General features: G+C 40.8%; 1 protein-coding gene across 2 annotated transcripts in view; it reads right to left on the bottom strand.

The window, feature by feature from the left end:
- cntln (centlein, centrosomal protein) overlaps nucleotides 1-17922 on the bottom strand; it is a 95101-nt gene that overhangs the window by 10931 nt on the left and 66248 nt on the right. For both annotated transcript variants that reach the window (XM_085162089.1, XM_085162088.1), the window contains 6 exons: nucleotides 17030-17127; nucleotides 14155-14281; nucleotides 13728-13865; nucleotides 12874-13059; nucleotides 6959-7156; nucleotides 1553-1627 (listed from right to left, as the gene is read on the bottom strand). In XM_085162089.1, coding sequence (XP_085018215.1) covers nucleotides 1553-1627; nucleotides 6959-7156; nucleotides 12874-13059; nucleotides 13728-13865; nucleotides 14155-14281; nucleotides 17030-17127 — 822 coding nt within the window. The remainder of the gene's footprint in view (nucleotides 1-1552; nucleotides 1628-6958; nucleotides 7157-12873; nucleotides 13060-13727; nucleotides 13866-14154; nucleotides 14282-17029; nucleotides 17128-17922) is intronic.

The raw sequence follows: 17922 nt of genomic DNA, 5'->3' as shown, positions 1-17922 counted from the left end.
ACTCGACACTCTCAATCATACACATATCACAGAGAGCAGACGTTGACAGCACTCGAGCAAAGCTCCAGCAGAGCACTCACAGATGAGTGGCTGTGTGCACACAAAGACTCCAACACAGCCACAATCTAGTTGCTTTTCTTTGTTTATCTTTTGCATTATTGTCTTTTTTTTTTCAGAGGCTGAGCAGGATCGTTGGGGTGGGAACAAAATCCTCCACTTACTGTATTTGGTGGCCAATTTTTGTTTTTCAAGCATTGAAGACTGACAAGTAACAACGCCACATTTGGCTAAACCAAACTGTAACGTAGACACCAAAACATCCACTTAATCATAGATAAATAAATAAAATGCCTTAGTCAATAAATAAATAAATAAATAGATTTCTTCATTGTTCAAAAACATATACAGTGCCAGCCAAAGGTTTGGACACACCTGAGGGCCTGGATATCTCTAATTATCTGACATAGCTTTTATTAAAAACAAACAAAAATGAAGCAAAAACTATGATGCACAAATGCACTGAAATGACACTCTGTGATGTTTGGAAGAGAGGAATTTTTACAGCGAAATCATCCTGCTCACTCTTTGGGTGTCTTTAAACGAGCATTTGTTGTTTCCTTTTCCTCTCACTGCTGCTGCTGCTGATTTATCCCAAACAACTATATAGTAACAAAGTAAGCTAGGACCAGATATTACATATATTTGATAGAATTTCCTGCTTCAGTATGGCAAAGAAAGCTCAACTTACTGTAGGTCAACAGCAACCTACAGCATGAATGCATGTTTTTTTTAGCTTCTCTGTTATCTCATCCGATCCATCCATGAAACTCATGAACATGGAGACACAGTCCATCCATCCAGCCATCCTATTCAGGGTGGCGGGGGGCTGGAACCGCCATAGGACGAGGGGCAGGGTACATCTGGACAGGCCACCAATTTATCACACTGCCAACGCACACACACACCCATTCACTCACATTCACACCTATGCGCAATTTTGAATCACCAGTTAACCTAACCCCACTGACAAAACAAGCTCTTGCAAATAATAACTAAATAATTACTACTAGTACTACCCTACCTCTTGCCCAGTGTCAGCTGGGATACAGCCCCTTAGTGATCATGAATTAGATAAGGGGTTAAGGAAATGGATTGATAGCTGGCTGGAAAACAAACTTGCTTTGGTTGGGAAAATACATAATTGGCTTACTGTTGAAATAAATCATGCACTTGTTTGTTATGTTAGACCATATTAGCAAGTACATTTCTGCAATGTCTTTTTAATTCCCTGTGCAACCAATACTGAAAATAGGCCTGCCTGGACTGCAGGTAATGACTTATTCGAACACAGTAGTAACTGTGCAGTATCCACGAATTACTTATATAAAGTAAAGAGATTAAAGTGTGACTGGTAATTAAAATCTTAGTGGGACTAAAGCAAGCGTTTGTGTTTTTGCACATTAAAACAAAAATATATTATTTTGTGACTATTGCACTGCCTGTGCAGGAACAACAAGATATGTGATCATTACTGCAAGTAGGTGAGACTGACCTTCTGCTGGAGAATGTGGTTTACATGGGCCAGCCACTGCTGATCTCTGGGATACTCTGAGCAATCTGCCGTCCCCTATAAACACAAAAGGAGATTCTCAGCAATGTTTTCTTTTAGAGATCAAAGGACAAGGAATCAAAAGTGTTGAGCGGCAACCTTCATTAAATTGTAGGAATATTTACATTTTGTATAAAATCTCACGTCAGACATTATTGAGGTATAATGTTTCTACAAAGAAACACGTTTGTTGCCAAAGGACAGAAATGTAGCACCAGTTGCACCAGTTAGGACCTTTAAGAAGCAGTGTGGAGACTATTGCAAGGTATCCCAGCATGCCTCTGCATACTACTCATGTGTAAAGACCTAAGAGAGTGGCAGTGCTAATGAACATGGTGAAAAGGAACTACATGGCCATGAGCATGTACTCCTGAGCTTCCTATGCTTCCTCTTCACTTTAAATCCAAAGTGGCACTGGACAAGATGTGACGAGACTTGTGCTGGCTCGCAGGGATACAAGAGGAAGAGCAGGAGGAGAAAAGTCTGAGTACGTGTGTGTGTGGGTTTGAAAACCTGCAGTTACACAATGGCTCTAACAGGTACAAAACGGTTTCATGTGAGTTGGAGTTATCTTAATTCTATGTGTCCACTTTTTACTTCTTCTTTCAATGTAATTACAGTATTAATTAAATAAAGCTTTCATAAATTCAGCTTTATGTACAGTGTACTGATAAAGGACATTACATTATACAAAGACTAAAGGGAATCTATGCAATTTCAATTGTTTTTCAGTTTTTCTACTTGATAAATGTGTCAAATTACAGAGGTTCTGCTAGCTGACTGCCCAGGCTTTTCTGTATTTATACTTTTTTAATCATGTATTTTTTTATTTATTACTTAACTACTTTGGTGTAGTATGAAGGGCTATGGGAAAGGTCTTTATCAACAGGAAAATCTAAAAAACTTGTAAAAATACAGTTAAGTCCAAAAATGTATGTCCTCCTTTATATTTTCCAAAGCCATCAAGGAGGCTGGATTGAAGTCTTTGCTGGGCCAATCAAGGCCACTGGGTCTTACATTTGACATCATTGCTAGACAATTAAATTACAAATATCCTCTAAATTTAGACAAATAAATACAAGAATCCTGAACCATGGAAGATAACAGAAAATCTATCTGTATATTAAAGGATGTTTTCACCGTTGTATTTGCTTGCCCTTTGTTTAATTATGTATTCACGATAATCAAGGCTTTCCTTTAACAAAGCAGCTTGCCTTGATTTTTTCTTACTGGAAGCACTGGAAGGATATATTTTAGTACTGGACATGTTTCATTTCACTGCACACTTTATCCCACTAACCTTGACATGATGGCAGGGAGCATTCACGTACCACAGGATGTATGACAACAGTCTGTATCTCTTCCTGTTGATCCCCAGCTGTTTGGTACCCTATATAAGGTCTCTGGTGATAGTGCTTGTTTTGCCTAATTAGTGAATGATGCTTGGGAAACAGAGACCTACATCGAAAGCAAGGTCATAACAAGTGTGTGTGTTTGTGTGTTTATATTACTGAGAAAAAAAAAGCCTTCTGTGAGTGCTGTCTTAAAACATCTCACAACATAAGTGAACATTGTGTGTAAAACGCATGTATGCACTGTGTGAAAGTGTTTGCATGTAAATGTGTGGGCGCTTGCTGGCCCTTGATAAATACATAACAAAGCACTGACCCTCCATCCAATATCAGGTGCAAAACAAACTGGCCTGGCAATTATAGCTTTATTACATCTGGATCATTAACTCCACAACAAGTTGCCAAGGGAGCGTGGAGCTGCTCGGGCCTTTCTGAGGCTCTGTTGCACACAGCGAACTGGATAGTGGACAGTAAGAGTGTTGAGGATGACAGCAGTGTGTAAATATGCGTGGAATAAGTGTGTTTCATTTAATTATGTGTAGCGAAGAAGCAAAGAAGTGAATATTGATATTAATTAATAAATGAAAAACAACATTGCTAAAGATGGGATGCTGTATAAACTGTATGATTTACACGTTACTCAAGCCCTACATATTATATAACAGAATCAGTACAATAACACCTAGACATTTTGCTGATATGCTGATTTTAAAATTGATGTTTAAAGCTCAGGGAATTCCTTGATACATAATGAGCTAAATGCTTTGTATGGGTGACAGGTTTATCACTGACTAGATTGGCATTTTCTCATTGAAAACATGCAAAGTCTTCATTCAAGAGCAGTTATATGCACTCCAAAACTTGTAGATAATGTTTAGTAATAATGGGTTCTTTGCAGATGTGCAAGTCCCCCCATTCCATTTGCACTAATGTGCTCCCATACAATCAAAGGTGCTGGCTTTTGTAGTGATAACAAGCCAGACGGTTTTTAGCTCAGATTTTGAGAGTTTTTTTCAGCTCACCTCAGTCCATCTGAACTGAGCATTTCTCCATCTTCGTTATTTATGTGTCTTCTTTGCACAGCCGAGTTAAAACTCGCATTTGTGTATACAGCGACGAATGCGACAGAAACTAGTGAACAAAGATTATTTCTCTAGAGAACAGAAAATGCGTAAGAGCAGGAAAAGATGATGGTCATTACAAGAAGGCCATCTATTCCCCAAATCCCCTGAAATTGTAAATAGAACCAGGAATAATTCACTTAAACAATTTGAAACACTTGAAATTCAAAAATGTATCGATTTCAAAACCAAGTACTAGTGCCCTCCAAAGCTGAAAACTTCTGGAAATATTGTTGACAAGAGATATCAAACTAAAAGAAAGTAACTGTTGGCAATGCAGCGTTCTCATTTAAAAGTAAAAAAAGAGAAGTAAAAGCAATCCCACAGAGCCTGAACTCTCATTCAGCTCACTGGTATCGCAAAACTAAATGAATAAATTAATACACTTGCTATGTGTTGGACTTGTTGAACACTGCTGGGACATCCTGATACAGTAACATCGTGTCAGTCCTCAAGCTCAATGAGTAACTCACAATCGAAAAAGATTGTCGAGACGCTGCTCAGAGTTTACTGAATGAGGAGCATATTTCAGAAACAAATAACATGAAACATTTGCTTGTACAAAATGCTAAAGAAATAAATCATGAGTCAGTACTTTGTCCAATTTTCCAAGAAGTGGAAAAACAGAACGCAATGAAAATAAAAAATCCTGATCATTCTTGAACAATAGCTTGGAGGAACTTTTGCTCATTGCCTCACTCATGTTTGCCCAAATGAACTTTCTACATGAGGTTCTGTTCAATAAAAGACAGAACTTTGACATGTTCAATCCAAAAATCATATTTATTCTTTTTGGCTATTCTTTGCTGGGATGACTTGTGCGCTGAGCGGCTGCTGTCTTCCTGCATGACCCACTTTCTCTTGAGATTTAGATGTCCTGACATTTTCCTTTAAAATTTGTTGATTTAGTTCAAAACTCATCGCTCCATCAATGATGTTCTGCCATCCTGGCCCAGATGCAGTGAAGCAGGTCCAAACCACAATCGCCACATTTCAGAGATTACACTGGAATTCTGCATTTTCTTCTCTCTGAACATCATTCGCATTTAAATAACTTCTATTTTGGCCTCATCTTTCTAGAAAACATTGGGAAACCAGCTTTCTGGCAGGCGAACAAAATATTTAGACTCAGAGCAGTTACCTTTTCCTTGACGCCTTGTCATGCACATCATTACTGTTTAGCGTTCTCTTGGCGGTACACTCATGAACTCTTTTATGAACCAATGTTGAACTAATGAGGCATTTAGTTGCTTAGAAGTTACCCTGGGATCCTTTGTGACCTCCTAGACTGTTACAAGGCTTCCTCTTGGAATGATTTGTTGGTCAACCACTCCTGGTGGTGTTGAATTCATTTGCACAAAGGCAGCCCGGTTATGGATTGCTTATATCCCTATTTAAAGATCATTTTGTAGCACAATAAACATAAACAACGACTCCCTGTTCTTTAAATAGAAACACCTGATTATCATTACAGCCTACAAATTCCTGAGATCTGTGTAATTTTTCCCTTGTACAAACATAATATTGGTTAACTTTTTCCTGAGTCTAATAGTTTCTTTTCATCTCTTTAATGGGGCTGTCTTTGTCTAGTTTTATGAGTTAAAAGGGAATGAGACTGGATGGTTATTTGGGCCATATTTTAACAGAAAGAGTTCACAAACTTTTTTCCAGCAACTGTACCTGTTATCCCAAGTGAACAACAGACTACATTATACTGTAGTCTTTCTTTTGAATTTTAACAGTAAAAAAGTTTTAACCTTTCACATCATTTAATAAACACAGACACAAGGGGTAAACAAACCAGTGTTAAGGCACCAAGTAGATTCTAATAAACCATCACTAATAAAATGCAGTGGAAGAAAACAGGTGGTGAAGAGAAAAAGAGTGATTTTACCAACAGAGGTTAAAGCTTTGGTGAAAGGGACTGTTTGTCAAGTGAGAAACTGTTCCCTTTCATCTCTTGGGTGGAGCTGTGCAGCAAAGGGCTAAAATTGGTTTCAAGTGTGAGTAAGTGTCTGCTGCACCCTCTCTCATCTTGTGATAGATGGGAGGAAGTCCCCAGGGATGTGAGGCTGATTGTAACATAGGGCTGCTAATTGATGACATGGCTGGGTGTGATCTATGGTGGAGCGATGGCCCACCAAGTTGTAAAAGAGTCTGGAAGACTTCTGAAACCCGACAACACTCAATAACAAGGAATTTTCTATTCAATGACTGCCTTTACCTGAAAGGAGGGGTAAAAAGTTGTACGCACTCAGCTTGTGCCATTATTAAATCTTATATCAAGTTGATATGTGTTGCAGGAGTTGACAGGTTTTTGATCTTGCCTGGATTGAACACTCACTTTAAACATGGAGTCTTCGCTTTGGCACTGTTACTTCCCAACTTATTAGTGACATGCCTCTGTGCATTTTTAAAAAAAAAGTTGTCCAGGATTGCTTACTTGCTCTATCTACGCATCAATGAGAGGAGGTCAGACACAAGCAGACATTTCCAGGAAGGTTAAACACTGTTGGACAATGAAATGAAACGAGATGGCACCTACTTCTCTCCTCTTTCCTTCTCTTCACACTGATGCCAATCTATAGTTTCTGTTCCCAGCGGACAGAGCAAAGTAGCTCTTTGACACTAATTTTGCTTTACTTGACAAAGAAGATACCCAAAGCCAAAGTCAATATTAATGCCATACTGTCCTTGCCAATCCATGGTGCACATGCACAGAAACAAAAAAACTTTGAGGATGTTTCAAAATTTTACAGCATTAAAAAATCTATCACAGGTATGCTGAATGCCCTGGGCTTAATCAATCCTAAACTTGATATAATTCTTTAACTTAGAATTTGTATATAATCGTGAACACAGTCTCCTGGGCTTACCTGATCAGTTTCCATTATGTCTGCGAGATCATTCTCTGACATATTGAGGATGGAGGCAGCAATGGACTTGGCTTTGATCATAGACTTGGCTGAGAGGCCGCCCTTTGCTGCCACAGAGTTGGCCTGCCTCAACCTCCTCCTCTTCATCAACTGCTGCTTGACCTCTTGAACGTCTAAAAGTATTTCACTGGCCAGGGCCTGAAGGGGGAGGAGAAAAAGGAATAAAAAAAGAAGAGGATGATGAAATGGATGTAGAAAAACAAGAGGGATAGCTCTGCCTGGCAGATGAATAAATGAAATTGATCAAGCATGCGCCAGAGAGGCCTAGTACATTATGGAGGAATATTGAGTTTGACACACTCAGATTCTCTTCGGTTTCGCCTCACGCTCCCCTGTAGGAATGTGGACCTGAGGGTTTGTTGCCCTGTCGATTGAAAGCTGAGGGAACAGAGCTTTGATATCAAACGCACCCCAAGTTTTGCTAAATTCTCCACAGGCAGAGAATCATGCATCAGAGAGAGAAAGACAGGGAGCTACTGAAAATACAGCCATTCATTTATTTATTTGCTTTCTGAATGTCTCACAGTACAACAGGGCAGCATAACACTGTTAATAATTAAGCTATGAAGGGCTGTTTCAAATGGTGCCCAAGTGAAAGACAAGCGAGACGAGGAAGGCCTGCGATGGCACAGTTGTCGGGCACTAAATGAGAGTTTGCTCTAAATACAGAGAGACAATTAAATGTTAAAACTGCCACTGTACACGAGAAAGTCAATAAAGTAAACTCCCCTTTGCTTCATTTTGAGCTTATTGATCGAGGCAATAATCTTCTGTATCATTCCCTTGTAAGCCCGCTGAAAAGCTGACCTTGGAATAGATGGTCAGATGAGGGAAAGCTAGAGACAGGAGAACTTGCAGTACACAAAACAAAATAAAAAAGAAACACAAAGTACAACTTCCTCTTGGACGGCAGAAAACACAAGCAGGCAAACAAGAAGCGCGGGGCACGTACACCGACACAAACCTAAGTACAAACACAGAAAGCACTCAAGGGCTTTAAAGTAACACTGGTAATCACACATGAGCAGCGCTGAATTGCGCAAAAAATCTCCACTTCTCCGTCTTAATTTTACACAGGTGCACCAGGTGCAGTTTACAAAACCAGAAGTGGTCCCTGCTGGAGACTGCTGAGAGAGTAGTTAAAGCCTTGCAGTTGACATAGTGCTTCTGGTCTATTAGCAAAACACTGAACATTCAGAAATATAAAGGGAATGTCTTTAAGGAAGATCATAATGTAGTAAATTAATTCAAGTGCAAAAAAATTAAGTTTAAATGTTTCGGGGAAAAGTTAAAAAGTGAAAGTGTGAGGTGTCAGTACAGATTCACCAGTTGCACTTCTAGAAAACAGTGTGACAAAGTCTTGATTAAACTTCAACATGCAGCATTAGTGAATTATTTTCACAAGCATCCATCCATTCATCCATCCATCCTCTTAATTGCTTAACCAATTTAGGGTCGCTTGGAGGCTGGAGCCTATCCCAGCTGTCACACGGAGAGAGGCGGAGTAGCTCTGTGATATACTGGATAGGCTGCCAGTATATCGCAGGTCTCAACACCGTGTTAACCCCTGTACCTCTGTGCCGTCACAATTGCTTCTACTTTCATATGGATATAAATATTCAAGATGATGAACAGAAGACATAAACACTACTTATTAAGGAAGCCAGCTTCAGTTCATTTAGGTCATCTTAGCTCTATTCAGCCTTAGGGAATATGCAGCTCATTAACTAACAGTTGGACATCCTATTCTTATATTTACAGCCCAACAGACATTCACTCATTAGTCAAGGGTTAAATTCAATTGCCGTAAATATTGTGTGTGGAATCATCCAGAAGGAGATTAAGGGGTGACTTTATCACTCATTTTGACTCTGGGAGAGATGGCTGGGACTGGCGAATGCAAGCGTTCACACATACAAGCTTTTGAAATACACAGATGGAAAAATGTGTGTGTGTTTATTAAGAGGTCTTAGCCTGGCGAGTACCACAAACAGTATGGCCAGAGGGCCAATTTAGACAGGACGAGGATCAGGGCATGGAGATGTGGATCAAATGAGCAGCTAAAAGATATCCTCTTTGATAATAAACTACCACTGAATTAGCATTTACACACATGAGCACACAATGGGCCCTTTATAAATAAAAAGAACAGAGCAAGAGGAGAAATGCTCTAATTTTGTTGGATCATCTACCCACTGATAATAGCAACTGCTGTTTAGCAGTTTATTACATACCCCATGAGCCTGAATGAGGTTGCGGAAGTCTGTTTCACAGAATATGAAAGTCATATGTGGCTCTCACATCTCTTTTTATGAATTGTTTTGATTTCCTGCATATCTGAGCCTGACAGCATTTTAAAGTAATTTAAAAAAAACACATCTATATTAAAAAAAATAGGGGATGTAGGGATGACTGGCCAAAAATTGTACTTTTTGTACTCTGCAAGAGAAAAAACTCCTCTGTGTTTGTGTATTGTGGAGCAGTCACTACATGCAGGGCCACTGTTTAGCAGTTCAAGAGCAGTGCTAACAGCCTGGGGCGTGCACAGGGGCCAAAAGGGTTTGCTGGCACACAATAAAGAAATATACACACACACACTCAGGCACACGCAGACACACACAAATCGCACAGGTACAAAGAACAAAAAAAAAAAACCAAGCTCATAAAGGCACAAACAGACACATCTATACTCACACACACTCTCACACACATGTGCAGCCCTCCGGTCCTGATCAATACATGACAAGAGTAAATCTCCTCCGGACGTCAGGCAGTCCAATCAAAGGGCTTGGTGTTCTTATAGGGGATCACAAGAGCCAGGGGGAGACAAACAATGATGTGAATCCTCAACAACACCACAATGGCCCCAACAGCTCGGGGTTATGGGAATGGAGGAGACGAGTAACACAAGCATGAACTGTATTTTTATGCACATCTATATGTGCAAGCTTTTACATGTGATGCAATTTCTCTTTGCATGCAGGCAGGTCTTCTGCACTACACGAATGTGTATGTGTGTATAGGCAGTAAATTTACACAAGAGGAAAGGATGAAGGCTTAGCTGCGTAAAAGAAATCATAGTTTGCAAAAATGGGAAGAAAAAGTTAAAAATTCTGTTTTTCTTACTAGTAAGGACAAAAACGATACAAAATTGCAACTGAACTGTGGCAATAATCTTGCACGAGATTTATGTGTGTGCAAAAATACTGCACCGCTATCAATCTCTGGCAAGCCCTTTCTTCCTTTGACAGACAGGCGTCAGCTGAACAGAACTGATGGGTAGTCTTTATCAGTCTCTGGCAGACACACACATAGACTGACACAAACACTGAAACACACCTCAAGGTGATGGATTAGGTCTAGACAAAGACAATGGTGCCTGTTCCCAGTGGGCATGCAGTATTCTTGGAGTGGTGGCCTGCACTGATGCAATGTTCCAGTTTTATTCATCCATCTTCTGACACTTATGGGGAGCTGGGTGTGGTGATGTCAGGCCAAGTAAGGTAGTGTTAACGGTCTTTCTGGTCTTGGAACTTTCCGAGGCCTTTCTGGGCCAAGTGGGGTCTCCAATTCCAGCAGGGTATTGTGGGTATTCTTCCAACTGAAAATGCCCAGAATAACTGAACAGAGAGGAGTCCAGTAGAAACCTCAACTATCTCGAGTGGCTTGTTTTATTTTCAACAAGTATGAGTTTTTTACCACGATGCTCTGCTAATCAGCTCACCAGTTTTAGTTAGTTCTTGGGTTGAATCCTTGACAGGTGTTTTTCTGAATACAAACAATAAGCATCTTTCCCCACAAGCAAAGCATTACACCAGGGGTAGTCCATGGAGATCCCAGACTTTGCCCTGAAATCTTTGAATCTGGGATCAATAAATATTACTATATAAATAAGTGCTGAAGGATTTTCTTCCGACACCATTAATCTATTGTTAATGTTAACATGTCATCCTCTTATCTGAATTTAATTTTATTTAATTTAATAACGGTACAGTACTCTGTTTTTGGTAACCATTGTCCTTGATGTAAATATGTAAAAATTGTGTATGTATCTGTTCTGTGTCTTGTGTACTGTTTGTTTGTATATGTGTCTTTCTTGCTGCTGTTACACCCAAATTTCCCCTTGTGGGACAATTAAAGGTTTATTCTATTCTATTCTATTAACAGCTCAGTTGGCGTGTTGAAGGTTTCAAAATCCAACTAAATACATAGATTGTCACCAATTTAGCATCTGACCAAGACTTGTGTACTGATGCAATCTCCTCCTCTGTTCCTGAGTTAATAATGAATTGAATAATGGCCAGAAAACTGTTTCTCCAAAAAGCAGGTGACCGTTGACCTTTTGAATAATAAATGTCATCAAGTCATGTTTTCATCCTTTCGAACATCTGTGTGAAACGTCATCCCGTTTACTGTAATAATTGCAGACATTTTTCTAGCTGCATACACCTTGACCTTGGACGTCCAAGGTCCAAGGTCAAGGTAATCGGTTCATCCTCGATTCCAAGTGAAAGTGAAGAGATATATCGAGCTCACGAGAACGGGCGGGATGGACAGACACTGAGAAAACACAATGCCCCCAGCTATGGCCGTTGCCAGTGCAGAAGAAATAAAAGTGTGACTCAATCCACTCGCATACAGTGTTATTCACTGTACGCATGTACAAGGGCAAAAAACTGGAAGGCTTCAGATTTATCTTCATTCTTTTCTTATAATCAAGAGATTTTAATAACCAAATCTTTTCTTGTAATTATGATGCATTTGCTAGTCATATTTAAGCAAAAGGTCTCCATCATATTTTCCTCCTTGTGTGCATCCAGCACACTCATTTGTACGTTATCAACAGTTTATGTTGATATATTGTTCTCTGTTGTTTCTCAGAAGTGCTAATGACTGGCCTAGCATAAAACATTTGTTAGTCTGCAGGTGCTAGAGACTAGAAAAGTGTGTTAAATATCAAATAGGATCCCAGGGTAGACATGCGAAATAGTTATCTTGTGACATGAATAGCCAAGCTCAGTAAGTGGATGGCCTGTCCTGTATAGAGATTCTGCCTAACTAATGCAGGGAAATTGTTCAGTCAGTCCTTTTGACATAGACATCGCCCCCTTGGTTCATGTTGTTGTCTAAGTCCTTATTTTTGAGAAACTGTAAGTATTGCCACACAGTTGAGACCCCTTTGCAGGTGCTGTGCATACAGGTGATGATCCTTGAATTGGAATTTATGGCCCAGCAGTAGTGCAATCACTGTCAGCTGGCAGCCCGGGGAAGGCCTGTCTGCCTGCAGAAACCATCTGTTTCCAGATGGAAGCTGTGTACAAAACATGTGGTACAACAGGTCTGTGGGCCACTCTTGTTTGTGCTGTCACTGGTCCGCCAGCCAGCCACAGAGATATCAAAATCATAACATAGAAGAGCTGAAGTGAAGTCAGGTGTTAAAAACAATGAAAAGTGTCCACTGCAGCCACTTTCTGTGCTTTCCATGCTGTGTTTTTAAAACAGTTATTCTGCTCCCGTTGATGTCCGCCACCGCTCCCTGCTCTATACTGGCAACAATGGTCAACCAATCAACATTCGGCTCACACTCATGTCATCTGCTTCCAGCGGGTCTATGTTTCAACAAAGAGCCGACACTGATGCAGTTCTTTTTAAAATTTACATGGATCGGTGTACCATATCCTCAAAATTAAACTTTTGAAAAATAAAAATGCAACACTAGTTTTCCAATTCACGTTATAGAAAGAGAACTTGCAAACACACCAAAGCATAGGCTACTGATTTAAGATGAGAAAGATGTTTTGAGTATACAAACTCTGGACTTTTGGGTTTTAATCCCTTATTCTTTTACACAGTACCTTGATAAAAGAATGTAGCTGCTCCAGTTGGGAGTAGGCCTGGCCTAGCTGCCTCTGAACCCTTTCCAAGGCATGGGAGCTCTGCTGGGTCAACCCCTCCATTTGCTCAGTGGCTGCCTGTTCCAGTGCAGCCAAAGCCTGTTCACCAGCTCCCACACGAGCCTGTAGGGCATGCATGCGCTGTTCCTGTGAAGAAAAAGAGCATGCAGAAGTGGTCAGCTGAAAGCAAACAATCTTTTTTTGTTTTAGGGGAAAAAAAGCAGAAAGTCCACATTGGTCTATGAGACATTTGTGGAAATTGCATTCAAGCCCCTGTCTGTAGGATTTTGACATTTATGACTTTGGTGTCTCCTTGTGACTTACTGATTTTCAAGTTGGTATTACCACAACTAAATATATAATACAACTATCTAATATTACCAGAACTATAAATGCCATCTAGACAATAAACTCCAACTCTGTTTTTTCACTTTTGAATTTTAATGTTTAATGTGATGTCGTTCACTGTCAGAAATCCAGTGATAATAGGTTGTTAGAGTAAAAACATAAAATATTAACCTTTTTTGATGTTATGTAAGAAAAGGGCTTAAACTTTATAGCTGGTTATGATGTACATGGATAGAAGTGGCATTTTCACAAATTCTAAAACGTTTCTTTTGACTAACAATTGCATAACTTAAAAACATGATCCAATATCATATTCTATACCCTGCCTTTGAAGAGAATTCATCTGTGATTGTTTACAGGGCTGCTTAGAAAAAAAAAAGATTATCCGAACTGTACTGTAATCCAACTTTGCAAATGTTACATAAAACACAATTTTTGTGAAAACTGAGTGCGTGTCAGTTTCCAACCTTTTTTTCCAAGTCCTCTTTCAGTTTTGCACAGGAGGCCTCGTACTGGCTTTTCTCTGTTGTTGCCACATTCAGCCTTCTCTTCAGGGATTCGATTAGGGCCTTTCTGTTGCTGGCCTCCTCTGATAAAGTCTTCACCTGTTTAAAAAAAAGAAAAGAAGCTGAACAAGGACGTAATGCAACTGCATTTCTCTTTTAAAGGAGATAATCACATCATATATTCACCTAAAGTTCCATTCAAATCACCTTAGCAACCATGTTTTCTGTAACTACACTTAACGGCACTGAAATATTTTCCCGTTAGTCTTTGAGGAGACAAATCTTTGGACTATGGGATATGCTGAGTATGACAATGCCCATTTTTCCCCTGTCACTCTGCTGAAGAACCTCAAAATAATTAGATGCAATGATGAGCCGCGATGAGCACCTTCTTTTCTAGCTCCTCCACCTGTCCCCGGTAACTTTTCTCCATTTCCTGCAGAAACTTGAGTCGTGTCTTCAGGTCCTCCACCAGCTGCCTTTTCATGTTCACATCTCGCTCTGTGTGGCTCAGCCTAAAAACATACACATATGAAGGCAAATACCAACATATGGCATAACGCCTAAATGACTCTTCACAGATAGCTAAACAGGCACAGCCTCTGCATCGCAGACAAACACAGACACACATACGCACGGAGACAGATACAAAGAACACACACGCAAAGCTGGCAGGCACAGTGTCCCCGTGCAGTACATCAGGCATGACAGCTCATTATGACAACTAAATACACTGGCATGCTGCTTGGGTAAGTGGAGAGGGGGGTGACATAGGGATGCATATATAATTCTAACTGGCATATATTAGAACAAGTGCTCTGGCAGGGAATGCCGCACTAAGCGTGACAGGGGAGTCCTCTTTGACAAACGGCATTTTGAATCAGCAGCGACACTACTTGAAAGCCTAATCAAGCACTTAAATGTTTATTATTTTCAGCTCAGTGTTGCACCAATCATATAAAAACACATTTGCCGGGGGGAACTTGGCTTGGGAAAGACGTATTATGAAGGGAATACGCTCTAAGAAATGTTGTTTGTTCGTGTGCTGTGCTGTGCCGGCGATACTTCCCTAAAGAGAAGCAGCGTGTATGTACTGTAAGCAGTTAGCGTCTTAACTGTAACAAAACACACGTGACTTGTCACTTCCTATTTCAATAACCTGCAATACTGACATGATTAATATTCCCACATTCTGCAGCGACACCCCGGTTTAAATGGTCTCAGTACGTTAGCATGTTTTATTCTGTTTTCATAAGAGGCAAATAAAAGCTATTTTCATGGTTGTCTGCACCTTGGGGAATTGGAACAAATAGAATAAAGATCATAAGGATGCAGTTAATTAAATGGTTTTTGCTGTATTTTTCTATATCAAAGATGTAGTAGATCTCTTAGCTCCCACATGCATCATGGCTTGTGTGTTTTAAATAAACAGATGACGCAATGCAAGAGCAAATGCTTTCGTGTAAGTAAATGTCCCTGCCTCCCTAGGTGGATGAGTGCCTGAGGGCAGACTGGTTAAATAAATGTGAGCTTGTCCTATTGGAGTGACATTAAATTAAATGAGAGAGGAGTCTAGCCTGGGGACTTCGTTGGGGGGTGGGGGGTGGGGTGGGGTGGGGGGGAGTAGCGCTAGCTGGTTACCCCATGGATTTGGCCATTAATGAGAAAACCCATATTGAACCTTTCAGATGACTGTCTGGTGTTGACTTAAAGAGTGAGAGCAGCAATAAGAGCCCCACCAGCTCCCTCTGCCCCAATGCTAATGGCAATTAGATCGACAACATTTATTTTAGATGTTCTTCTTCTACACCCCAAAAAGAATAGAGGATAAAAAAGAATGAAGGATATATAGTGCTTCTGCTGGAGCGTGTGATCTCTATTTATGAGTGTTAGTGGAAAGAGAGAAAGAGAGCCTCAAACTATATCCCGATCACTCACACGTTTGTTCCCTTTGTTCTGTGCTTGTTGGCAATATTGTTCATCAAACATGCGTGTATTGTAATGATAACAGTCAGTGGTCTGAAGTACGTGTTCGTAAGAGTGAGCGCGAGCGCACATTTCTGTGTATGTTGTTAAGAATGAAGTGCGGGTGGACGTTTCATGTGGCTGATAGACAACAGGGCTAAAGATGAAAGAAGCAGCTTCATAAATAAGGCAGGGCCATAGTGCCGGATATTGACTGAGGACATGCCGGTGTACTTTGAAATTCATTTCTTTTTTTCTTTTTTTTACCCCCCCTTCTCTTCTTTTAGGCGAAGCAGCCTTGCTCCCTGTGTGTGTGCTGAAATGTATATTTCAGAGACGTCTAGACATGTCTTTCATTCTGAGAAGGGGTCCCTCCATGGAGGCAAATGGAGTGGTAGGCTAGAAGATACGGCAAGTTATGTGTGCGTATGCGTGAGTGAGTGTGTGACAAGAGCTGGAGGAGGCTGTCGCAGAAATGCAGCTGAGGGATGCTCGCTCTGCCTGGCTGTGATCCTCGCTGCTTTGGTCACACACACAAACACATATCCGCTGTGATTGTACACATGCCCTGGATGCATTATTGAGAATGGCAGGCAGAGGACACGGCATACCAGACAAAGAGAACAAGAGGGAGGAAAGCCAAGTTGTTCTTTGTACGTTTTTCTCAGTTCAAATATGGGATCCGTAATGCAGAGTGATGATATGTGCCTTGTAAGTTCAAACCATGACTGTTTCCCTAAGTGAATTGTTTATAGCCATATGCATTATGACTATGTAATGCATGCGGGGCGCTACAGTAGGTGAACCATGCAACTCACTGGGGCTTGTGGCCCACAGGCCAGAGTGATGCTGTGTGGGTTTTAGTGTCATGGGCCAAAATGGTCCCTCCTGCGGCACGCAAACAATCAATACGCAGCTTTGATCAGCATTCCACATCGGCTACCCACGTAAGCAACACCACACCACATGACACAAAAAACACTCACATGGACACGCAAAAACAACACACACACACACGCTCAATATAACATGCATAATTTCACAAATGATTCACAGACACAGGAGCATGTACAGTATAAGGGAAGCGAGGCAGACAACAGAGCTGCCACATGGTGGAATCAAACACTACAGATGAGAGCTGCAGAGGATGTGCAAACATGCAGACAAGGAGAGATTGAGAGACAGACAGAGAGAGAGGTCTGCAGGAGTAGGAAAAATACGAGCTGGACTGCAGACAACAGTAAGAAACACAAAAAGGAGGAAGTAGCACTAATGAAGACAAAAGGTGGGAAACTAACTTATCCTGCAGCTGGCAGAGTTTGTCCTCCTTCTCCTGGAGCTGGCCTCGCAGGGCTTTGTTAGCCGCCACCTGCCTCGTGACCTCCGCACTTGCACTCTGGGGGAAGGGCACACAGTGTGTGTGTGTGTTTGTTAATGTGTCTGAATGTGCATGTGACTGGGGGGTAGGGAAGGTTTTCACGACACAGCTGATGACAGGTCAAACACAGCATGCCTCCTCATTATAGTTACAGTGGGAGGGTGGAAGGTGCTAAAAGAGGTTAAGAGGAAAACTGTATTATTTAAAGTGGATAAGGGGAGTAATTAGTAAAAATAACAATTTATAGACCTGGAGGGGTGAATTTATTTTAGTCAGGAATGTGAATAAAGAAAAAGACCAACAGACAAGTACAACAAGAAAAAAACCCCGAATACTAACAATAAAAATAAATAAATTGACCGGCTAATGATCAAACATCCTGTAACCTAGAATATTAAACTGTAAATAATAACCTTTTGTGTTTTACTCTTTTCTTTATGAGTAACAAAGATGTAAGGCTCACGGTGACAGGTCGGCTTCTGATTATAAGCATGATGGATATCTGAACCTGCAAGTTCACTTTGGTTTAAAGGGCCCTTGTCTCTTGTGGGAACTGCTCCCAGTAGAAGCACTTGACAACGTACTCGCTCAGCGCACGCACCCCCACGGAGCATCCCTCGCCTCTCCCTTTCGCTGTCACCTGACATGACTTTCTCAGGCGTGTGTAACGACAGCGGCAATCTGCGTGGTGACACTGACGAGCAGGCTGCTGAGAGGGTGATAATACTGTGGTACCACTCACACCTCATTCCCTCTGATGTAGGGCATGTCTCTGCTGTTATTCCCCATTTCTCATCTTTCTGACAGGCACTC

The sequence above is a fragment of the Neolamprologus multifasciatus genome, chromosome 6, assembly GCF_963576455.1.
Source record: "Neolamprologus multifasciatus chromosome 6, fNeoMul1.2, whole genome shotgun sequence".
NCBI lineage: Eukaryota > Metazoa > Chordata > Actinopteri > Cichliformes > Cichlidae > Neolamprologus > Neolamprologus multifasciatus.
Note: the sequence above shows the minus strand (reverse complement) of the source record. Positions and strands in the feature narration are given on the sequence as shown.